Here is a 25,101-nt window from a genome sequence, read left to right as displayed (position 1 = left end):
AATTAAGGCAGTGTGCAGAACTAAATAAATTTACACTGGGGTGCCCAAGCAAGTGGAGAGGCACTTCTACTCATGTAGGGCGTGGTAGGGAGGCAACACAATTTCCACTTATACTCTCCATCAACATTACACCATTTCCCTTTTTACTTGAGCCATTTTCCACTGTATTCCTGATATCTCCCTAACCCTTCAGTTTTGTCTTTGAAAGGATTTAGCACAAAGAAGGGGGTGGGAAACAGTGTGTGCTTCTGTCTGCATAAACATAAATATGATGGGGACAACAGTTCACATGAAAATGGCTGTAGAAATGTCAACTCTATTTCCAGTGCAATTAAGTACGGGGGTGGGTATATCCCCGGATCCTGAATCTGTGGTTTCAGTTAACTGGCAAGCAAGTCCTCGGCCCCCCTCTGCATGTGCCGTCTGGAGACTCCCCTCTGGAGGCTTTCTGAGAACTGCAGAGGCTGTGTGTGACCGCCCATGGCGGCTTCAGGCCTCAGAATGGGTCTAAAATGCAAACATACCTAAAATGCAAAACAAAAAACAAAAACCCAGTGACTTCCAGTTTTACGATAAAACCAGAAGTGATGTTTTTAAGGCACGCCTGTATTACTAATTTACACCGAGTCATCCATGTACATGGAACTCGGCAGGTCAGGGAAAAAAGACCTGCCTCAAAGAGATAATAATCTTCAGTTTGATAGTGGGAAGAGAACAGGGGAAATATGAGCAAACCGAAGGGATGATAACATTTGCAGTTGCAAATACTTTGACTTCATTACCATTGGAGATGTCTCCTATATCTCTGGAAATCACAGAACAGCTTAGCATATATTTTTTTGTGGGTATGCTGAATCACATTCACAAATATTTGAGCGTACTACTTTCTACATGCTATTTCCTCCTTTTTCCTTTCTTCCAACATCTGGGAGAAAGTGAGAGATAAGAGCTAGCAACCCACAGGCTGAAAGGCAGCTCTTGGCAATATTGACCTTGGGTGGAATATGCCACAGACATGTCTTTTCCTGACAAAGGCAGAAATCCAGCCTTGCACATTGCAACAGTGAAATATTTAAAACCAGACTGAACAAAGCACATGGAAAAGGCCCGAAGGGAACAATATCACCATGGCAGCTGGATTCACTTAGCCAGCACTAATGTACAGAAATGGAGAAAAGGCATACATGTATATGCATTTGGTTTAAGGCCGTGGATGGGTTTTGATCACCCATTCTCCATGCGAATGTTGAGGATCAGGTTAAACACTCTCCATGAAAGCACTCTCAGAGGAGCCCAGCCAGCCAATATCTATCTCATGTATCAGACAATCTGATAAGAGTCTGGGAAATCAAAGAGCATCCTTCAGGTTGTTTGCATGGGTAGAAGAGGATCGGAAGCCTTAATTAAGCTGTAGCATTGAATTAACATGCTTCAGACAGCACAGCAACTCAGATGCAGGCCCCCATGTTATCGGCAGGAGTACAGGAAGCTGCATGATCCCGAAATCAGAATATTTTAGCTACAAGAGAATGATAAAAATCAGTGATGTTACTAGGGTTTGCATCACCCAGTATGGGAGGCCAGCACATCACCCTTATGATGGACCTCCTTCCATGCAGTGGGTGGGGCAACGCCTCAAGCAGCGGGTGTGGTGATGTACCACTGCCCCACCTCTGCTGGTTTTTTTGCTATAACTTTTGATAGAACAGACATATTCAAACGCCTTTTGTGTCATTGTATTCTGCATGAAATCACACATTGATTGATATATAACATGATGATATTACTCAAAAATACCAGTTTTGACCAGTAGTGGTGTCACCCCCCATGCACGTCACCTGGTGCGGCCCATACCCCCACACACCCCAAATGATGACCCCAAATATCACTTTTTCATTTCACTTCATAAACCCATACAGGTGATAATAAAAAAAACTAAGCATATCACTTTCAGCCCAATCCTAAGGGCTGTTTACACCAGTGAAACATGCATTCTGCCATCATAAACAGCTTTATGGCTACAGAAATATAACAGCGACAGTGTTCACGCAGCCACTGCAAGCTGATACAGGTCTGAGTTGCCTCATGGCAACTACTGGGGCTTACCCCATGCTCCCTCAACATGCTGAAACTCCCATGTGAGATACAGCGAAAGCCACATTGGTGCCAGGGCAGCAACTGTTACCCTGCACATGCCCGATCTTGTCTTATCTTGGAGGCTAAGCAGAGTCAGGCCTGGTTAGTACTTTGATGGGAGACCACCTGGGAATACTGGGTGCTGTAGGCTTATACCATAGTCTTTCGAGACCGAAGGTTGCCAACCACCACATTGGTGCCACTGCATCACTGTACAGGAAGTTAATTAGGATTGAGCTGTTAATCAAGCATATGCATTTAATTTGCTTCTATTAACACAACATTTGACTTTTATAGTCAAATAATTCATAGCATGAACTGGCCTCTAGTCATAGTTTATACATACATACATACATACATACATACATACATAACCTGCTTTATCTCCCTTTTGGGCATTCAAAGTGGCTTCCAAGTGCAATACAAAAAATATAAGCATAATAAATATTTAAAAAACTCCTAAAATCCAGAAGCGACTTTAAAAATCCTGTAAAAAGCCAAGGGTGATAAAAAGCAGGGCAAACCATCAGCAGACAACTTTAAAAGCACCATAAAAATCAACATAAAAAGCCCTGAGTGTCCAAATTAAAAAGCTCCAAAGGATAGAATAAGAAGATATGTTTTTAGGCCCCACCAGAAAGCCTCTAAGGAGGGAGCAGTTCGTCAACTAAGGGTTAATGGCCCAATCCTATCCTGAGATGGCCTGCATGGTGTAGAGCTGCTGACACACTGTCTGCTGCATCCTGAGAGACTGCTGGGAACCAGGCAGGCCAACAAAGGTAAGTAAAGAAAAATTTTACTTACCTACTTGGCTGCTTCCTGGTCCTCTATGGGACTCCTTAAAAGCTATACCAGCTCTTTTGCTCCACCCCATCCCTGCCCAATCTCGCCCCAATCAGCCGCTGAACTGTCCCCACTGCCAGCAGATCGCCATCAGCAGCTGATCCGTGGGGCACTGTTGAAGGTGTGCAGCCTTCTGGGCTTTGCACCTGCTGCAGCATTCCACAGACTAGCAGAGAGGCTACCACTATGATGGACTCTGCAGTATGCTGGCAGACCTCATGGTCCGCCAGCACAACATGTGGATAGGATTGGGCCATAAGAGTCATAAGAGGAACAGTTTTCCCTTCTGTGATTTATGAACCAAGTGTTTATGTAATTCACATGTTCTTGGGGGAAAAAACCCCAGATCATTTAAGAATACCTCTTATGGCCATTCCACTTTCATATCCTGATTGTGCCATCATCCAAAAAAGTCTGTGCTCTTCAGCCCGGTATGTATTAATACAACATCCTGAAGATATTTGCAAATATAGCTTCCTGGGGATATTTGTTATTAATCCAGAGTAGACCCAGTTAACCTATGTGACAACATACTCACAGCTATGTCAATAGTTTCCAAGAACTATTAAGTGCAACATGGGTCTGTTTGAGCGATACTGAAGCAAAATATGTCCTCATCCTGCACTGTGCTAATGCTAACCCTCTATAGCACAATCAGTCAAATAAGTGACTAATGGACTGATGTGACCCTGTGGTGTCATTCATTTCAACAGTCATGCCATCTAAGCTTGAAGCTGTATCTTATTTCAAAATTGCTAAATATATGTATTTCAATTATTGGGACAAAAAAGTGCAATAGTCATGACCAGGGATGATCACTAGCTGAAATGATTGTAAAAGGTTAGACACATTCATGGAGGATAAGTCTATCAATCAATCAATCAATCAATCAATCAATCAATCAATCAATCAATCAATCAATCAACAGTATTTATATACCGCTATCAGTCTATCAGTCTATCAGTAGTTTGTGCACCAGGATAGCTACATAGAACTTCTAACAGTGAGGAGAAAGGTCTATTGCCTTCCTGCAGGCTTTCTTATGGCATCTGGTTGGTTGTGGGAAACAGGATGCTAAACCAAATGGACTTCTGTTTGGAGCTTCCAGCACCATCCACCAAAATAAGCAGCTTTTAGCTGTGCAGATCTGTGAGAGCCTAGCCCACAACACTGGCATCCTTGACTAACAGAAGCCCACTTGATGCTTTCCCACAGCCTGGCAGAGGTATGCACTCCAAGATGAAAAGGAAACCAGATCACAAGTTGGTCTTGTTAAGCTAGCAAACCATACTTGTGAAAACCAAAGTCTTTTGAAGTGAACTTTATGAGAAGCAAAATGACTCATCTGATGTTACCTCCCCAGTGTCCCTAGAAGAAACCTGGAGATATGGAAAAGACCATAACAATACTAATATCATTTACTCACTCTCATGGATGCTACTGGTTATCTGGTTACTAGGCTGGAGATTGGTGGAGATCAGGATGGAGGGCCCAATCCTATCCAATTTTCCAGTGTCAGTGCAGCAGTGCCACTGGGGTGTGCACTACTTCCTGTGGTGGGGAGGCAGTCACAGAGGCCTTCTCAAAGTCAGTGCTTTCCAGCACTGACATAAGGACAATGCAGCTCTGAGGTAAAGGAACAAACATTCCCTTACTTTGAGGAGGCCTCCATGAGTGACACCCAACTGCAGGATGCAGCACACATCCCATTGGCATCACTATGCCAGTGCTGGAAAGCACTGACACAAGGGGTTAGGATTGAGCCCTTAGGGGAAGAACCTTTGCTACCCTTCTCAAAGTATTGCTTCTTGGTCTAATTCAGCTAAGTTCAAAACTGTAACGTTGGCAACTGGAATGACAAAACACACTATTGACCAGCAGCCAGTCTCTCTCTCCTCTGAGGTGTTTTCTGTTGGAAAGGAAGAGAAGCACAATTTGGCCAGAAAGCAGAGGGACAGAGCATATACCTACAGCAGCAGCACCTATAGCATTTTGGAACTTACTGACTGATAACTCCAGCTTAGTAAGGAAGCTCTGCCCGCTTTCTTGTCAACTTCCTGGGATGGAGGGTCTTTCCCATGTGTATTCCCACAGTGACAGGTTGCCACTGGCATGTTACCACCCAACGGGGGGGGGGACGGCACACGGGACACTAAAGGTTGTTTCCACTTTGGGTCATCCCTTTGGAGAGTCAAGATGGCACTCTCTCTCAAAAGTCACTCTTTTCCATTTTAGGGCTTGGTGTGAGGTTTTGTTTGGTGTTGTAGTGGTTCAACCCCACTTCAAGTGGGTTTAAGCCTGAATCTCCATGAGGGCAGGTGATGTGTGGTTGTGGGGTATGACTGAGACAGGTGGGGAAAAGATGTTTTTAGAAGGGTCTGGTGGTTTAGACCTATGGGGATTGAGAGTCTTTTGGAGACTAGTGCCTTTTCCCAATTTCCATTGCTTGTTCCTTCATGAGTGATTGGAGAGGGGGGAAGCTTCATGTCAATGGGCCAGGCTGTTATTTGCTTTGGTGGAACAGTATTTTGGGAAGGTGCATATCAGGGATGTGCGGTGCGTGGGGAGGCAGGTGAGGCAGAGTCTCTCCACCAGAGTCCTTTGAAAAGTGCTGCTGCCATGTGAGGTGTGCAAGTAGGGCCTCTGAAAGGAATTTCATCAGGGGGTACAAAGTTCCTTCTGGGCCTCTTTGCAAAGGGGGAGGGGTGAAACAGAGGGGGCAAGGGTGGTGACAGGCAAGCAGAATGGGGCAGGAAGGGCAAAACAGGGTGGGGGAGGGTGGAGACAGCTAGAAAAGTCTTTGGAGTCCAGATCCCACATGAAATCCATGCGGCGTCAGCAGCCAGATACAGTAAAACAGAATACCAAACACACTCCTAAGTCTAAAATCTTTTAAATATAGAAAATCATGCAGAAAATTAGCATCGTCATATTTAGGTTCACACTAGAATGGAAAGTGTCCTGTGCATACCAAAACTTGCTTTGCAGCAGCTGTAGCCCCACAGCTGTGTCCCTGAGCTCCTATACACTCCTTCATGGCAAGCAGATCCACAAGCCAAAGAGCGACTGCAGCAGGCCAGTTTCATTCCAGATTTTACACTGCGTTAAGAATTGTCATGTCCTCGGCCCAGCGTATATGGCTTGCCAGTAACTGCAGTAGCTGTAGCTACACGTTCGTGGTGGTGTTCCCAGCATCCCACGCAGACAACAAGTCTGAGTAGATAGGAAAATGTAAGATCCCAGGAAATTTCTAGGCCGCCTCCTTTGGCTCCTGGGCCCCCGTTTCTGACCCTGGTCCCGGTACAAATTACCCCCTTTACCCTCCTCTCCTAGGCCCTGTGCGCAAGCATTCACAACCCACACATGGTCTGACTCAGCATATGGCAATTTCAGAATTCCAGCAACACATCCATTCTTTATCTAGTGGCAGGTGGCTGTGAAACAGGATACTGAAGTTGCCATACATCTCAGGATCAAGAATAACCTCTGTGGGAAATTTTGCATGGTCTGTGAGCATCTGAAGACCCTTTCTTTTACTTTCATATACTGGGATCAATGCAGTATGAAGTACCTGTTGATCTCAGTGTCTCCCATGAGCCCCATTCCTATTTGAGTCTGCAGGGGGCATTGTTCCTGCATTGTCTAAGTTTGTATCCTGCCCTGTACTCCACAAGAGCACAGCAAACACCGCACACTGATTGAGCTGGCTGAGCTAAAGAGAAGAATCAGGGTTCATGTACGGTCACTGCCCTGGATCTCTGATGAGCAAGACAAGCAAAGATATTTTGCCAATATAGAGTGAGCCTTCACAGAGAAACCAAGACATCCACTTAGGAAAAAGTAAGGTCTTTAAGCAGATATTCTAATGTGTTTCAAGAGGATATATGCTCTTCAGAAGCAATTTGTAAGGCTCAGGTGGATCGTATAGGAATGTGGCTGCTGCACTGAATTCCAAAGGAGAGGAGATACAGATATTTTTGTGTGTCACAAGCAAATGGTGCACCCATGCCAAATGCACATGCAGATTAAAGTACTAACTTTGGTCAAAGCCCAGATGGCTCAGATAAAATGAGTTGTGCCTTTTTGCTGTATGGAAAGGGCACATAGTGGTCAGCCAATTTGGCCAGGAGGCAGCATTCTTGTGCATGAACAAACTGGCACTGCCATCACAAGTTCAGGGCTGCATGGTGCCTAAATATGATCTAGTCCTGCCTCCTCCGCCAAACCCGTTACCCTAGTATGCCGTCAACACAAAGCAGAAATTAGGAAGGTGTGTGGTGGCAGAGGTAATCTGTTCAGGGCAATACAGCCTATCACGCTAGTTCCAAATCAGACTCCTCCCAGACTGGTTTTGTTTTGCACCTACCTTCTTTGATTTGGGATAACCTGAGGAAGGTGCTTTTTGCTCACAGGAAACCTGTTCCAAATGAGATTCTGTTAGACTCTGGCTTGAGTTCTATGCATTGAAAGCATGGAATGGAAACATGTTCTATGAAACTCAGTGGGGCTTACTCCTGAACAAACCTGCTTATTCTGAGCCATGAAGGTTAGGGTGCAGGATCCAGTCCATCCTAGTATACTGGAATTGTTCTTCTGAAGGACAAGCCCTGTTCAGAATGGCCTTGTGATTTTTATTCTGAAATTTCCCCCCCCCCCCCAAATTTGGCCATCTGTGAGCAATCCCTTACAACCAAGGTGTCACCAACCACTCACTCCCTGGGGCTCCATGCATCTGAATGCTGATTCTGAAATTGGGTGCATAGCAGTGGGCCATCAATACCAATAGCCATTCACTGTCATTTGTTTTAGTTCGTCCTGGAATGTACAGTACTGTTACTCAGAGCCATGTAGGAGAGAGAGGGTTACACAAAGTTAACAGGCTTGCAGAAGTGGCCCTGGGGTGACCTTTCCACCAGGCCATAAAGGTGCTCCCCTGCAGTTCACTGGGAGAGCAGAGCGCATATGCTCAGGAAACCCTATCCCACCTGCCTCTCTTTTCATGTCCATCCTCTAAACCCAACAGCCAAGTCATAAAAGGCTTCTAGGATGACACCCACACTGCTAGGGCATGAAGCATCTGCACAACTGAGCATGAACGCAAGCAACACTTAGCCCTCTGTTCTACTCACATAGTGCTTGGAGGGGTTTCGCCTTTTCTCCACGTCCACCACATTGGCGTCCAGCACGCTGTAGGACAGCATCTTTGTCCCCAGGAAAACCAGGAAACGCAAACAGAGTCCAGATGTATCCTTCTATTATGATGAGTGGGCTGATTCTCGCAGGATGGCTCCTTAGCGAGCCCTCGAGGAGGATTTCCTAGGAAGCTGCTGCCTCGTTCCGCCGCTTGTTTTGGTCGCCTGCTCAAGAGCACAGTCAAAACGTCCCGAACCTTTTACAGAGGAGGTGCGTTTAATTGGGGTGGGTGGGTGGGTGGGTTTTGGAGGAAAACTGCAGCAGCCCCCTTCCTCGACCCCTGTCAGTGGGGAGGGCAGGCAGAGGGGTCTTCAGTCACTTTCCAAAGATCCTGACTCTGCGGTCCTGCTGGAAGAAGAGGGCTCCTCTTCTGGTCCAGGCTGCATCTATGTGGGTGGGAAGGGAGTCACTAGCCAGCCTCTGCCGGGTGAGCCAAGTCGTGCAGCCCGTTTGGATCTCCTGTGCGGTGCCCCGTGTGTGCGCCCGCCCGCCCGCCTGCCTGCCCTCGCCTGCCCTCCTCCTCCTCTCTCCCTTCACCGGAGCGGCTGCTCTGTTGCGATCTCCAGCCCCAACTCCTTGCCTCTCCCGGCGGCTGAGCCTTGGCAACCCTCCCTGGTGCAGCTGCGGCTTCTGCAGCCGCCCCCAGGGAAGGGGGGAGGCGGCAGGCAGCGAGCGGGGTGGCTGGGGCAGAGAGAGAGAGAGAGACGCAGGCGGGCGAGCGCGCCGCTGGCTCCCTTCGCCAGGCTCTGCTGCCGCGATCCCCGCTCGGCGCTGAACCAGGCGAGGGGGCTGGAGGCGGGGCGGGCTGGAGGCAGGGGGGCTGGCTCTGCCTGCCTGCCGCGCATGGAGGAGAGGGGCGGGGGGCTCGGTCTCCTCCGGACAGGGCACCCCTTCTCTCCACACCCAAGCCTCGAGGGGGCGCTGGGCACTGGAGGAGGAAGCGGGCTCCGGCAGCTCCACCCCTTCGGAACGACTCCACTGGCTAGGAAAGTTCCCCCGGGGGACAGGCCAGGAGAGTGGCCGAGAGATCCCCTCTGGAAACGGCCCAGCAGAAGAGGAGGATCGCTTGCTGGGAATAGTCCCACCGAGTCCCTAAAATGTCACGTTGAAGAGTGTTGAGACGAAGACTCTGTGAGTCCAATCCTAGCCGCACTTTCCTGCGAGTAAGCCCTACTGAATGCAATGGGACTTACTTCTGAGTAGGCAAGCACCCTCCCCCCACCCCTTCCTTATCCTCTCCTCTTCCCCCCCAAAGAGAAAACTATTTATTTTCATTGGCACATTTATTTTGCACAGATTGTGCACAGATAAAAATGATCAGTGCAAAATCCAGCTTGCCCTGGATGCCCAACTCACCCCTCTCCACCCCTTGCAGCTGGCAAGTAATGGCAAGTTCAAATAATCTTTGGTAGTTTCCAGCTGCGGTTGGCCAGTAGTGACTTGGAGTCATGCCAGCCTATCCAGCTCCCACGTCCAGTCACAAGGGGGCATTCCCTGAGAGGTGCCACATGCCCGCTATGGGCTCCTGCGCACAAAACTCTCCCCATCCAGCAGGGGATAGCAAAGGATCTTTCATGCCATTCCCTGTGGTTGGAGATCCTGAAGTGGGACAAGATCCTTCCCTACACTTTTCCACAAGTTTTCTTAAGGGATGACTAACTTTCTACTTAGAGGCTGCCTTAGAGAAAGTTACAGCCCAATCCTATCCACACTTACCTGGGAGTAAGCCCCATTGACTATAATGTGACTTACTTCTGAGAAGACATGCATAGGATTGGACTGTTTGATGGCTAACTTTCTACTTAGAGGCTGCCTGCCTTGAGACTTCCCAGTTTCACTTTCTGGAAGTGGAGGGCATCTGGGCAATAATTTTATACACACTGTATTTATTTTCCCATCTCTTCAGTGTTGCCATTTCAGCTGGTTATTTTTTGCAGGAGAGATCACATGCTTTGGGTGAATGGTGTTGAAATGCTGAAATGCTAAGAGAGAACATGCCATTTGTCTTATGAAAAGAGATAACCGAGATGGAAAAAATGTATAGAATAAATGCTGAACAGGAGAACAGTGACTCAGGCTGGCCTGAATGGTAAGATTAGGAGAATTTTTGGTGTAGTGGTAAATTTGGAAGTACAGGAACGTGTTATGACATCCCCTTTAGCTCCCTCAAAGTAGACTCCCACGAAGACTGTACAATAAAAAAAATTAATGTTAAATTTCTGCAGTGTTTTCTTCTCATGCCTCTTATTTCACCTTTGGAAGTTATTATTCTTTGCTGCAAGATGTGGCTTATTGTGTCTCAAACTCTTGCAGTGGGTTGCAGTAGATCAAACCAAACCATGGCCCAGCCATGAGGCTGACCACAGCACTTGCTCTGAGCACTGGGCTGGAGGAGGAAATCAAACCAGCATCCAAGCACCAACTGTCTTACATCTTCTTGCTCATTCTCTTGGAAAGTGATCGAGAAGGAGGAGGGAGGGCTGACTTTGTCATCCTCCACTGTAGTGGTTCTCAAACTTTTAGCACAGGGACCCACTTTTTAGAATTAGAAGCTGTCAGGACCCACCAGAACTGATGTCATGATTGAAAGTGATGTTATCAAGCAGGAAAATTTTTAACAATCCTAAGCTCCAATCCTACCCACACTTTCCCAGGAGTATCATTGTACCCATTTACATTTACCCATTTACTATCATTGTTAAAAGATTATACATAGTAGCTGATTAAAAGTACAGGTCTGTCACATTTCCCCAAATGCAGTCACATATCATGGTAGCATCAAGTCTAATATATTCAAAATAAAATATTGAAATGAATGGGAACCCACCTGAAATGTACTCGCGACCCACCTAGTGGGTCCCAACCCACAGTTTAAGAAACACTGCTCCGCTGGAGCTGTTTCTCTTAAATAGCCTGGTGGAGAGCACGGTGGGAGCAATCGTCCCTGCTGCCAGTTTAGAAATAGTGTTAGAGGATCACAGTGGGCACTGTCTGGCACAGGTGGGTGGGTGCTAATGTGAAAATAAAATGGATTAATTAAAAATAGGCACATTATGCAGCTCTGAGGTCCCTGGAGAAAAGGGGGGATGCAAACATGAAAAGCAATAGAAGGGAACCCCTGTGATGCTCAGCATTGCTTGATGGGTGGAGTCTGTGTAGCAATTATGCTACTCCAGCAGGAAACCCATTGTGTCACAAGCTATTGTGGACTACTTCACCAAATATATAAAGTGTTTTTCTTTCTTACACACACAGCACTAGAGAAAGGGGGTTGCCAACAGTGAGGCCTGAGGGACATGGCATGCAGGAAGCACAGGCTCTAACATTTCTGTGCAATGCTCAAAAATGTGCATAATGCTGCTGCAAATTGGCACCAGCGATTTTCCACTGTGACACCAGTGCTACATGAACTGCTGATATCTTTCTCAGTGCAATTCAAGGTGCTGGTTAGTGTTTTTAAAGCCCTAAATGGCTTAGGACACCAAAGTACCTGAAGGACTGCCTTCTCTCCCAACCCCTTATCTGAATACCTGGCCCCTTAGGTCATCTGAACAGCAGGGTTCCCTATAACCAGTGATTTTCAATCTTTTTCATCTCATGGCACACTGACAAGGTGCTAAAATTTTCAGGGTACACCATCAGTTGTTTTTTTTAATAATTAGCAAGGCACACTGTGCTGCCAGCAGGGGGGCTCATGTCCCCCAATGGCCCTACTAATAGAATATCCTCCCCCAAACTCCTGCAGCACACCTATGGATCAGTGTACCATGGCACACTAGTTGAAAATCGATGCCTGTAACAGTTCCCAGTGCTGTGTGGAGTTCTTTTGTGGCTGCACGGCAGTGTGGCAGGACCATTGGACATTTGGCAATGACATCAAATGTCATCACTGACTTCAGGGTAGCCAAGCTTCAAAGGCGCACAGAGTTCAGCTTCAAGCTATGCGGCTGCACGGCATAGGGGGAACAATGCTGAAGATGTCCTCTTGCCATCGGAGGTTTGTTTGATAAGGATGAGAGAAAGGATTAAGGGAGCCATTCTGTGTGAGCAAACAGGGAGCAGTCCTTACTTCACTGATGATAGCAGGCAAGTCAGCAACGTGTCCCATTGCACACAAAAGCCTTGCACAAAACCGTCTCGCAATTATCAATAGGATAGATGATGCAGTTGGAAAATGTGGCAAGTACCACTGCAATGGCCAAATTACTATGACAAGTCACAAACAAGGCTATACATCTAACCGCAATGATTTCATCCATGGAGTAATTCCTCTGGAGGGGAGGGGAGGAATGGTTTCATCATTTACACAAATGAAAGAGCTAACAAGATTCACTGTCTATGTAAACAGCAGTTTTGCAGCTCCTAGGTGAAAAGCAATCCAAACATGCTACAAAGAAAAATGCTCATTTCCACCACTCTAGCCCTGCTAAGTGGGCAAGGCAGTCCTGTTCAAAATGAGACTTCTCCTATATTTAGCAGTGGGAGGGGACTGTCCCTGTGCATCCCAGCATAGCATTCTTCCCAATGGCTATTTGGCATGGTCTCCTTTGGGTCATTTTGCAGATTGTAAGCTCCTTAGGGTCAAGGACCCTCTTCTTATGCCCTTTGCTGTGTAAACTGCTCTGAAAATCGTTTTTGGTTGCACAAGAAGAATAAACAATGGTTGAGGAACATGATCTAAAATTGAAAGCTGCTGCTACTGAGGCAAAGAAGGAAGGCCCATAGCCAGGGAGACAGACCAGGGACAGACTGTACTTGCTCCCGGTGTGGAAGGGATTGTCACTCCCGGATTGGCCTTTTCAGCCACACTAGACGCTGTGCCAGAACCACCTTTCAGAGCGCGATACCATAGTCTTTCGAGACTGAAGGTTGCCAATACAATATCAGCGTGGCATATTTATGGTGGAGTCTCACACATGCTGATTATCACATGCTGTTTGTATCACATGAGCTTCGTGCCAACCAATGTGGAAGTTGGCTTGGATAGATGAACTCATCATTTGAGAACATGACAATGTGACTCTTTAGAGGAAGTCAACAATTCATGCCACTTCCCTTGGTGCCTTGCTTTCACCAAGGTATAAAATTCATACAGTGTCTCTTTCTGCACAGTTGAACTGAGCGCTCAGCCCCTCTAAGAAAGCAAACCTGTAGCTTTTTTAGAGCCTGAAATGCAGCAAAAAGAAAGCAGAAAAGGTCCCTTTGCAAAATTCACTCCACTTAAACTTTCACATAGTTTCTTAATTTGTAAAATAAGGGGGGGGGGGGGAAGAAGTCACTCAGGTTTATTGTAAGGCTGAGCAAGATGAACTTGACGAATGTATTATGACTGCTCACTGGTCATTCTTGTGTTAGGCAGATTACTGGTTAATAGGCCAGGGTGTCTGGGTGATATTTCAAAAATGTGAGCTACTTGCTGGGGGATCTGTCCTGAATATTAGCCTTCAGAATTTGAAGGAAGTGATCTTTCCAGCTTAAGGAAGGGGCTGACCATAAGGTGAGAGCATAAAGAAACAGAAACTTGCAAAAGTATTTAGGGCAGAAGAGGCTTACTGAATCAGGCCAAAGGCCCACCTACCCCAGCTTCCTGTATCTCACAGATTCCTTTGGGAGCACACAAGACAAAAAGATGCCAGTATCCTGTTGTCACACCCTTACATTTGGCAACCTGAATATAGTAATCATATATGCAACCTGGTTGCATTTAGTCATCATGACTTGTAAACTGTGGTGAACATTTTCTCCATAAATCTGTACAATTTCCTTTCTAAAGCATCTAGGCCAGTGTTTCTCAAACTGTGGGTCAGGACCCACTAGGTGGGTCATGAGCCAATTCCAGGTGGGTCCACATTCATTTCAATATTTTATTTTTAATATGTTAGACTTGATGCTACCATGGTATGGAACTGCATTTGGGGAGATGTTACAAATCTGTACTTTTAACAAGCTACTATCTATATTCTTTTGACAATGATAGTAAATGGGACTTACTCCTGGTAATTGTGGGTAGGATTGTAGCCTAGAGTTGTTAAAAATTATCCTGCTTAATGATGTCACTTCCAGTCATGACATTACTTCCGATGGGTCCTGACAGATTCTCATTCTAAAAAGTGGGTCCCGGTGCTAAATGTGTGAGAACCACTGATCTAGGCCAATTACCATCACCACATCATGTGGCAAGGAGTCCCACAGATTAATTACACAGAAGGGAAAGGTCAGCTCCACACCCACATTACTCACATCCTTATTCACAACCAGGCACACCATGTTCATTCATTCTCTCTCTCTCTCTCTCTGTCACACACACACACACACAACCCTCAGGGATTGGGCATACTGGCACAGTCTCTGTTTTTTCTGACTGTGAACTTCACAATAAGTCAACTGAGGTTTCTGTGATTGATTTTTCCACATACATTAATGGAAGTTTTGATTGTAGCCTGGGAGGGTCTGGGAGGAGACTCTTAGCTAACCTATAGGAACTCCTCCTCCCCAGCATGTAAAACTAGCAGAAGTTTGAAAATAGATTAGAAGTACTGTTACTTCTAGAAGAAGTATGGGGACTAGCATGTAACAACCAGTATTAATGTTTGTAAATTAACTTCAGGGAAATATTATCAGCAGGCAAAGAAGCAGGGTGGGGAGGAGAGGGATACTTGCATATGACATAAGGCAGTCCCAGGTTTAGCTCAGTAGGGAGACTCCTCACCAAATCTGAGAGGCAGGTGTTTAGTGAACAAGATGGGAGCCAGGTGATGTATTTATAGCATGAGTTAGCCACCCAGGGTTGGCCTCATCCTGAGGCAAACTGAGGTGGTTGCCTCAGGTGGTGGATGATCAGGGCAGGTCAGCTGCCTCTCCCATCTGCTTGCTGCTTGGTGGCACTGTAAATAATAAATAATAATACAGGTATTTCTATAACGCCTTTCTAGGTCCTTAGATTTCTCCTCAGACTTTATTCAAGGCGGTTTACATAGGCAGGCTAATTTCAATCCCCGTAGGGATTTTTACAATTGAAAGAAGGCTCTATCTTTCAAGAGCTACAACAATTCAGATGTTTCGTTCTGATCTAGCCTCCATCCTCCCATGCTCAGAGCAGATGCAATAACTCAGCTCAGCTTGTCAGCTGCTTCAAGGTCTCAGGGTGCCGGTGGCCTCAAACTGGCGACCTTCAGACGTTATCTTCAAGCAAACGGAGTCTCAACCCTCTAGACCAGACCTCCTCACTCTTCTTCCCAAGACCCACTCTTCTTCCTCAGCTTGTACCTGTAGTATTTAACCCATTTTTGCCCGGCCCACAGTTGTACACATTTGATCCCTGTGGCGTATGTGTAACATTGGGCAGAAATGGCTTAAACAGGAGGTGGGAATGGAAAGGGAAGTACAAATGCCATTATAAATTCCTCCACACCTCCTCTTCAGAACTGACTCCTCTTCCTTTTCAGATACTGCGCACCAAAAAAAAAAAAAAAAAGATTTGGAAACGTGTTCTGTTGCCACCAACTGGCAGCGGCCAGAAGAAAGAACAGCAGTTGTATTAACTGCCTGAATGCCTTGAAGCAGCCCAACACCTGCCCACCACCCAGCCATAAAACCTTGCCCTGTGTCAAATTAGCATTTGACCAAATTATCTCAGTAAGCTTCGCCAGTCTTGGCAATCTGGGGCTGGCCCAGCCATGAGCAGTTCCAGGTGGTGGAATGGTGAGCTGTACCCCCAACATTTTCCTCTAGCTGATGACCACCCCCTCCCCGCCACCTGCCTGGCTGCTTGACCAGCCTCGAGCTGAGCTGGGCCACTCCCCACCTTTTCCTGGAGCTCTCCAGGCACTGGGAAGCAACTGAAAAAGAAAGGCGTGGCAGAAGCTTCAGCCACTGCTATCCTCTCTTTTGGATTGGTCTACTGACCTGGAAGATGAAAGTGGCAGCACATACACTGCAGCCACTTTGGCCTCAAAATCAAGGCCTCACTTGGGCTTCAAAATCAAGCAGAAATGGATCATGGATTTTTATATTACATTCCACCACACCCGAGGGTCACTTCTCACCAACCCCTCAAAAATATTCCTTATTTACTTTCAATAAAATGTAAGTTATTATGAGAGACTCCCCCATCCCTTCACTACTTGATAAATGAAGCACAGGTTGGGAAAAATCTAATGCCCAAGTTACCCAAGATCCTATTTTCAATGCATGCCTCATTCTCTCTCTCAATTAACAGTTCAGTCCTGCAGGAAACTCCTTGTTTCAATAAGGGGAAAGGAAAACAACTTCTTACCAACACATTAGTAAATGAAGGTACCTATGGCCTTAGCATTACCCTCCTTGGATCACAAGCCTCTTTGTGTATCTGTCAGGGAAGTGTCATTTGCCACCCTCCCCTCTGCTCTCCCTGTTTCAGGTGGTCCTGGCAATCTAAAGCTCTTTGACTTGCAAATAGCAAATTTGATCAGGAGATGGCTGAAAGAAAAACAAACAAGGACAGCCAGGTTTTCACTGGGCCAATTTCAGAGGCTATTTTTGAAGCCTACTTATTATGTCAAGAGTACTGTGAAGTCAGACTGATAAATCCGGTGCTATCAGCAAAGCCAGGCACAGTAAGCTGCAGATAATCGCACCGAACAGACCATCATTTGCGATGGGTTCCTTGGTGTGCTCTTCTACAAACTGAACAATGACAGCCCCCTGATTTGCATAGGGATCCAACTCCTTTTTCTTATATTAATCATATTTATGGAATCTGTGCATGCTGAGTTCTTTGATGCATGCATACATCATATGTCTTACAAAGAAAGCACAACACATAATCTTGACTGCTCTTGTAGATTTCTTCTAGAGCAGTGGTTCTCACACATTTAGAACAGAGACCCATTGGGACAGAATGAGAATCTGTTGGGACCTACCGGAAGTGATGTCATGACCGGAAGTGACATCATTGAGCAGGGAAATTGTTAACAATCCTAGACTCCAATCCTACCCACACTTACCCAGGAGTAAGTCCCCTTTACTGTCATTGTTAAAAGATTATACATAGTAGCCTATTAAAAGTACAGGTCTGTCAAATTTCTCCAAATGCAGTCACTTATCATGGTAGCATCAAGTCTAATATATTCAAAATAAAATATTGAAATGAACGGGGACCCACCTGAAATTGCCTCGCGACCCACCTCATGGGTCCTGACCCACAGTTTGAGAAACATTGTTCTAGAGAACTCACAACTATTTTCCATGTGTCCCCCTCACCTCTTACTCCATTGTTCTGCTATTGATATACCATTATTGTGTATATCAATAATGCCTGCATCTCTCTGCCTGCATCCCCTGCACCCAGTTAGGGGTGAAAAGCACTGTATGATTGTTACAGCTAGCTCTCCTGCTGGATATATGCAGAAATCTTTCCTTTGATCAATATCAGAATTAAGATAATGATTTACAAAATGATAAAACAAAATGCGGTTGTTGATGTACTGCTGTGTTGGAATTGGGGAAAAAAGCATTAAACAAAGTAGAAACAGATTAACAAACACTAGAAATAGCATCAGCTTGACATACAGTATATTAATTCCAGCTTCATTGGCAAGGACCACTCTGTACCTTCAGCAGACTCAAGAGGCCAAGCTGCTTTTAAGTTATATTTCACTTTGGGCTACAGAGAACTGGTAACATTTTTGGATTTTCCCCATTGGTGGAAAAAAGGGAACAAAAAAGTGCTTGTCAGGGACACTAGTCTAAACTCTTCTTGTTGATATGCTAGATTGTTTGCACAGGTCTTTTTTTTTTTTTAAATCAACAAATATTCAATATGATTTCTTGTTTCTGAGTTTGTCCTCTTCTGTAATAGCCAATAAAATTGCCGAGTTAATTGCAATTAAGCATTGGTATGTGACAGAATACTAGAAAATATCAATATACACATTTGAATTTGCCTTTACTACTGGGTGCTTTGATAACAGTTTTCAACAGGGCTGACTAAACTTTCCTATACACAAAGAAGCTTCTTTCCAGAGCACAGCTGCAGCTGATGTTCAACTTTGCGTCAACAGCACCACAGTGTGGCGACATACATAGTAGCATGTGCCATTTTGCCACACTTCACAAGAGATGTTACCAGTGCACAAAACATCATTTCAATTAACCGCTTGATAAATTCTAACCCAGGACATCTAGTATCTGTCCTCCAGATAGTGAGTGTAGCCATGAGACAATAAATCTATTTAATTCCATGAGACACCATTTTTTTTCTTGAGAGGACATCTGGAAGACATGTTCAGGCTGGCAAGATGTAAAGGGACATGCTCTTTTGGTATAAAGACAAGGAGGAAGTATGGGACAGATTTTTTCCATTTTCATAGCAGGAAACTTTTTCCTGGCTACAATTACACAGCGAACGAAGACTAACATTAGAAAAAAAAAGGGGGCAGAAGAGAAACAAAATTCTCAAATGCCCTATTTCAGTGGTTCTCAAACTGTGGGTTGGGACCCACTTGGTGGGTTGCGAACCAATTTCAGGTGGGTCCCCATTCATTTCAGTATTTTATTTTTGATTTATTAGACTTGATGCTCCCATGGTATGTAACTGCATTTGGGGAAATATTACAGATCTATACTTTTAATAGGCTACTCTGCATAAGCTTTTATGTGATAGTCAATGGGGCTTACTCCTGGGTATGTGTGGGTAGCATTGCAGCCTAGGATTATTAAAAATTTTCTTGCTTGATGATGTCGATTCCTTTCATTACATCACTTCTGGTGGGTCCTGACAGATTGTGTTTCTAAAAAGTGGGTCCTGGTGCAAAAAGTATGAGAACCACTGCCCTACTTGATTGACCTAACAAAACAAATTACAAGGCACTCACTCCTTCAAAAGCCTATACTTGAAGACTGAAATATTTGCCAAGATGTCGGATACTCAAGCCCACCATATAACACAAGAATAAGCAGGTCTGGTTTTGTTCACTTCACACATGTGACATGATAGTCTCGCATTTACAAATAAGTCCACATGGCAGCTGGAATGACAGACAATGACTTCCTGTGCCAAACCACAGAGTGCTGGAGCAAACAACAGGCTCTTAACAGATGGTATCACTTGGAGCAGGGCTCTTATCTGCTGGAAGTCTGCCATCAGGATGCAGGGACTAAACAAGGCCATTTGTAGATCACGCGGCATTCTGACAGCATTACAGAATATGGGCTGGAAACAAGAGATAGAAGGTCCAGGGTCTGTTTTACCAAAGCAGCTTTATTTGTTGAAACGCAGATATTGCCAATCTAAGACTCTTAGGGTGGAATCCTAACCAAGTTTCCAGTAGTGACAGAGCTGTGCCAATGTGGTGTGCATTGCATCCTGCAGTGGGGAGACAGTCAAGGGGGCATCCTCAAGGTAAGGGCATGTTTGTTACCTTACCTTGGGGCTGCATTGCAGCTAGGTCAGTGCTGGAAAGTTAGTTAGGATTGCGCCCTTAGGTATTTAAGTCTAGAGCAGTGGTTCTCAAACTTTTAGCACCAGGACCTACTTTTTAGAATGAGAATCTGTCAAGACCCACCAGAAGTGATGCGTAAGTGACATAATCAAGCAGGAAATTTTTTTAACAATCTTAGGCTGCAACCCTACCCACACTTACCCAGGAGTAAGTCCCATTTACTATCATTGTTGAACGCATATACATAGTCTCCTGTTAAAAGTACAGATGTGTAAAATTTTTCAAAATGCAGTTACATACTATGGTAGCATCAAGTCTAATATATTAAAAATAAAATATTGAAATTAACTAGGACGCACCTGAAATTGGCTCATGACCTACCTAGTGGGTCCTGACCTAGTTTGAGAACCACTGGTCTGGCTCATTCTTAGGGGAATTTAGACAGGCACTTTTCATCTCTATCATAGGAGTTTCTATCTGTGGCAACTCCAGAATTAGCACTCTGCTACAAATGCAAGCTTTCTCTGGAGTTTTCTTTCCTTCCTTTAAACCCTTATAAGTATCATGAATTAAAAAAAAATCCCCACACATATAGCATGATTTACCCAATGTATTATCTAAATAGAATGGTGATAAATGCCGTTTTCTAACCAACCCCATTTTTGGCTACTTTTTCCTTATAACTGGACATTTCTAGTTCCTCCCTCCCCCCCCCCCCAGGTTTTTGGGAAGCTGTAGCCTCCCAGAGACCAGCTGCTTCTTTGAGATTCGTTTTTCAAACACTATTCCCAAAACAGTCACATGTGGATTGTCTTTCTGATTGGGCAGGTAAGTCCACTTGCCTAGGTAATAAGGTGGGATGGCCTGGTGGTGTCCCCCAGTGGCAGACCAACTCTGCCTCATGCCCCAGGGCAAAAGTTCATGATGGCACTGCCCACGGGATGTCACCCCCCTTCCGGGGCACAAATCTGCTCCCCCCCCCCACTTACCAGGAGTGCACAGAGCCTCACGCAACTCCAAGACATGTCAGGAGAGCCTCCTGGAGCTTCTATGAAGCTTTAAACTGTGCTTCCAGCAAACTAGAAGCAGTTTCTGACTGCATCTAGAGCGCCGGAGAAGCTTCTGCACGATCCTAGAGGTGCGCAAGTCTCCACGCCTGGATCATTTGCCCCTTTGATTTAATGGCAGGTCCACCTCTGGTTTTCCCTTATTCAAGCAGGTAACCCTATCTCATAATCAATATCTCATAATTAAGCTCAAACAAAAGATGTTTAGGTGTGTGATTTGCCAGGTCTGCTGTTGGAACTAGCTGCTGGTTTGCAGGCAGCCTACCCACTTCAACCTCAGTCAATACAAAAGACCAGCACTCTTGGGGCAACGTACATAGCTAGCAATAGAGACTATTTCTAGGTATGTGTGGTTCGGAAATTTTCTTCAGATACTTTTTTCATTCCAAGTCAGCCCACTAACCTCACTGGTGTAGCAATCCATTGGGATTTTCTCTTGAATCACTGCCCAGCACCCTCCTGGGCTTTACTAGTTACTGCATGCCAAGTAGTCTCAGTGTCCATTCAGCCAAGCTCAAGCATTTTTTCACCAGGCTACTTGTTGAACTCTACCCCTTCTTCATTTTGTTTAATTCTTTTTTCATTGGGATTTTTAAAAATCCTTGCCTGCATAGCCCATGTTCTAATTCAGTGGGTTGTCATGTCCAATCACTTGTGGGAACTACTGCAACTTCATTTTAAAGAACCATAACAGGATCATGTGCTCTCCGAGGATGGGAGGAATTTCCCAGAAGGCCCCTCCCCCATGCTGTTTCCTTAGATTGCGATTATAGCAACAGATATATCTACTACTCCCCCCCACCCCGCAGTTAGTTGCTGATCCAGTAAATCAGTGATGTGGAGAACAGGAAGGGGAATAGTTCCTATATCAGTCTCCAGCTTCCTTAACATATAGTTTTGTTCAATAGTTAACTTTTTCAAACTTAGAAAGTGATTGATTTCCCATTGGAGAAAGCAGGTAGCCTAGGGTTTTTCTTGTAACAGAAGAGCCCAGTTTGGCTGCTTCTCTCACTACCATATACAGCAATACCTTGCACTTTCATCTGATTAGGGACCAGAACTTGGACGAAAGTGAAAAACAAATGTCAATGCATAGCCTTTTTTAGCTTGAAAATTTATTTTGGCCAGCAAAAAACACAAATAACTATTTAGCACATGCAAATGCATGTAAAACCTAAACAAAATAACAAAAGAAAAACATCTGAACGTCATGGAATGTTAGATGAAATTGGCTAAAAAAGGAAAGAATGTGGGCAAAATCTGAAATGCAGTTATAATTGAAAATGGCTTGAGAGAGCAAAGCGATGAAAGACAAGTGGATGAATACAGTCAATGTACTGCTGTAAATGAGTGGACAGGTGGAATCTGGGAGGAAGCACTGAGTGTCCTGGTCCAGGTTTTTAGCACATGGGTGTCTCCATTTGCCAATTCTGATCCTGGATTCTTAACAAGCATTGCTCCTGGAAAGCAATACCAAGCTGCTGCTCTACTCTGCCTAGATCAGCATCCCTGCTAGAAAGGAATGCCTTTCTGTGTCAGGTATTGCGTGTAAGAGACAGCACCTATGGGAGCTCCCTCCTGTACATGTCTTGCAGGAGGTGTGGAAAATGGCTCAAGCACTACGCTTCACAAAGCCAGCCATAAAGATGTACAGGCTTCAATTTTACTGAAATCCAGATATCCTGTTTTTCCATGATCTGCTCTTTCACAGCCTCTTCCCTCAGTGCAGAAAGTGTGTGTGGATGAAGGTTCTTTTGAGAGGTTGCCTCTCAGGTTTTAAAAAGGGCTATTTGAATTTGCAAGCTAAAAGTGACTGTCGAGAGACTGCCTCTCTCAGGTTCTACACTGGCAATTAGCATTTGTAAGCTAAAAAAGACTGAGTTCTGCTTCTCAATGATTTCTGAACCTATCAAATATGCAGAAGATGCCTGTACCTGTATTCCACTTTAAGCAAGGGACATGTTCAGTCTTACTGAGAATTCTTTTAAACAAATCCAGATAGATTAAGCTAGATTGTAATCTTTATTAGCAAGGGACTGTCAATTCATTTAATGTTCTCAGTGTATAAATTCTAGAAATACGGAGCCTGTAGCCCTCTGTCTTTACTTCCACTTAAGATCTCCTTTGTACCCAATCAGGTATCATGAATATAATCCTTCAGTTTTATAGAACAGACATGCATTGCTTTCATACAGTAAATGTATATGTACTTTTTCAATTTTGGGGAGAAAGGCTGCTTGCTTTTGATTTCTAGTGTCAGCAAGCCTTTGCATTTTCTAAAATAAATAAAGCAATGTTAGAGTATGGACAAAGTCTAACCTTAGTTATATGGAATGTAGTTATATAAGTTGAAATAATGCTCTCTAGAAGAAGCAATTTTATGATTAACAGCCGTTTGGAATCCAAATTTTAAAAAACTTAGCTGTTTTGACTGGAAACAAATTTGCAGTCAAATATGTTAGGCAAAGATTCAGGGGCTGCATTTTTTGCTATAATCCAAAAGATGAGCACGCATAATACAAAAAAGAAGAAGAAAAAAAGGTAACATATTCCCCCACATTCCAAATACAGTAGTCCCTTGGTATCCATGGGGGATTTGCTCCAAGATGCCCCATGGATACAAAAAACCACAGAGTTTTGCAGGGGCAGGGTAGCGGTGCAGCAAAAGTCTTATTTTGAGGTCATGCTGAGCCTGCAGCCCACACCACTGGCCTCCCTGCACCTCAGAAGGCCTCCCAGATGTGATTGGAAGTCATGGACCCAAACCAGAAGTTGCCAGAAGGAGATAGTCCTTCTGAGGCATGGGGAGGCACCTGCAGGTGCTCTAATCCATGACTGCGAAGACTTCAGATGAGAAGGGCTCCCCTGTACAAAAATTTATATTTAAAAAATGAGTACCATAGCTTTATGGCAGACTGCTCCCCCAAAATGTTCCTTAAGGCAAAAGGAATGGATATATGTATAAACCTTTGCCATTTATGCAACACAGAAGACAGCTTCAAAAAATAGTATGCAGGACTCCATGAAATTTTCTTGAGACAAGAGTCTAATAAGAGACATTTCAAATACACTGTCCCTTTAGAGATGCAAGCAATGCAATCTCCAACACAGTACAATTCCCAAAGCTTGCAGATTACCAATGAACAGTATGTATATGGTTGTCTGCAAAACATACATTTACACATACCACACTCTGTACAATATGAGCCTGAGGCTTAAGAATCTGAAGACCTCAAACATAGTGCAAAAGTCTAAGGAAGAAGCTCCACTAGCCTACACATTGCTTATCAATTCAAGTAGCTTTTGTTAACCTTACTGTGAAGTCTGCTGCAAAAGTGGTTGTTCTGTCTTCTATCCTGCCACAAGAGGGCAATCATAACACAATAGCTTTCCCTTTTCAAAAATGGTTCCTGTGTTTAGTACCTGAAATGTCAGATATGGTTTGAAAAGAGCTTCAAAATGCTATATTGATTTGTTTCATGCCAATGTCAAATTCAAAGCAGTTTTATGACAAAGTATTTCCTCTCTTTTCTAATTCAGAGTAGATCACAACCACATCTTTGGTGTCAAAGCTTCTTTTTGCACATTGTGTATGGCTTGATTTGCAGAAGTCCATAGCATCTCTCGCCTTAGAAGACAGTGTAATATTCTTCCATGGTAGTGATAACATCACTGTTGCTCTCCATCCAGACCAGGAGGCAACGGATCACAGCTTCTGTGACATAAGGACTATAGCTCTGCTGAACACAACTGAGGATGTGACGGAGATGACAGCCCTTTTCAGCATCTGCAAAAATGAAGCAAAAATGGAAATGGTTAAACTGAAGGACAGTTCCATAATAGTATGCATGTACATATTACAGGGAGTCCCACAATATCTGCAGGGGTTCCACTGCAGGACCTCCCACCGATAAGAAAACCCACCAATGATGAAATCCACTGTTTCAGGGGCCCTGTAATCCTCCGGAGGTGATGGAAGCTGTGCTTTGGTTGCCTCTGGTGGATGTACTGAGGGGCAGGAAGGCCACGCATTGTAAACACCCAGCCCTCCGAAGGCTCTTTAAGACCTTAACATGTCATTTCTGGTTTTTCTGAAAAAACTCCAAAGGTCTTAGCAGGTGTTCTGAGGGCCAGCGAGGCAGCATGCAGCCTCCCTGGCCCTCAGAACACCCTCTGGATGTGACCAGAGCACAGCTCTGATCCGGTTCAGGGACTTGTGGATAATGAAATCCGTGAGTTCCGAATCCACAGATACAGCAATACCACTGAATTTAAAAAGTTGAGTGTGTTAATGTAGCAGTACGTGGCTACATTATGTAGGTAATGTATTTGGAAGAACGCTGCAAACATATAGGAGTATGTAAGCAGACTTTTCTCACATGTTGGAACCACCATGAGAATCACAGTTGATTTTGATTATATTGTTTGATAAACTTGTAACC

The 25,101-nt window shown here is 44.7% G+C and overlaps 2 protein-coding genes across 7 annotated transcripts in view; both read right to left on the bottom strand.

The window, feature by feature from the left end:
* SH3PXD2A (SH3 and PX domains 2A) overlaps window positions 1-8,907 on the bottom strand; it is a 310,946-nt gene extending 302,039 nt beyond the window's left edge. For all 5 annotated transcript variants that reach the window (XM_066619739.1, XM_066619736.1, XM_066619737.1 and 2 more), the window contains exon 1: window positions 8,109-8,907. In XM_066619739.1, the coding sequence (XP_066475836.1) occupies window positions 8,109-8,180 (72 nt within the window). In that variant the 5' untranslated portion in view covers window positions 8,181-8,907. The remainder of the gene's footprint in view (window positions 1-8,108) is intronic.
* Window positions 8,908-21,789: 12,882 nt separating this feature from the next.
* Window positions 21,790-25,101, bottom strand: part of STN1 (STN1 subunit of CST complex) — a 31,123-nt gene continuing 27,811 nt past the window's right edge. For both annotated transcript variants that reach the window (XM_066620743.1, XM_066620744.1), the window contains exon 11: window positions 21,790-24,446. In XM_066620743.1, the coding sequence (XP_066476840.1) occupies window positions 24,289-24,446 (158 nt within the window). In that variant the 3' untranslated portion in view covers window positions 21,790-24,288. The remainder of the gene's footprint in view (window positions 24,447-25,101) is intronic.

This window comes from Tiliqua scincoides, chromosome 3 (genome assembly GCF_035046505.1).
Source record: "Tiliqua scincoides isolate rTilSci1 chromosome 3, rTilSci1.hap2, whole genome shotgun sequence".
NCBI lineage: Eukaryota > Metazoa > Chordata > Lepidosauria > Squamata > Scincidae > Tiliqua > Tiliqua scincoides.
Note: the sequence above shows the minus strand (reverse complement) of the source record. Positions and strands in the feature narration are given on the sequence as shown.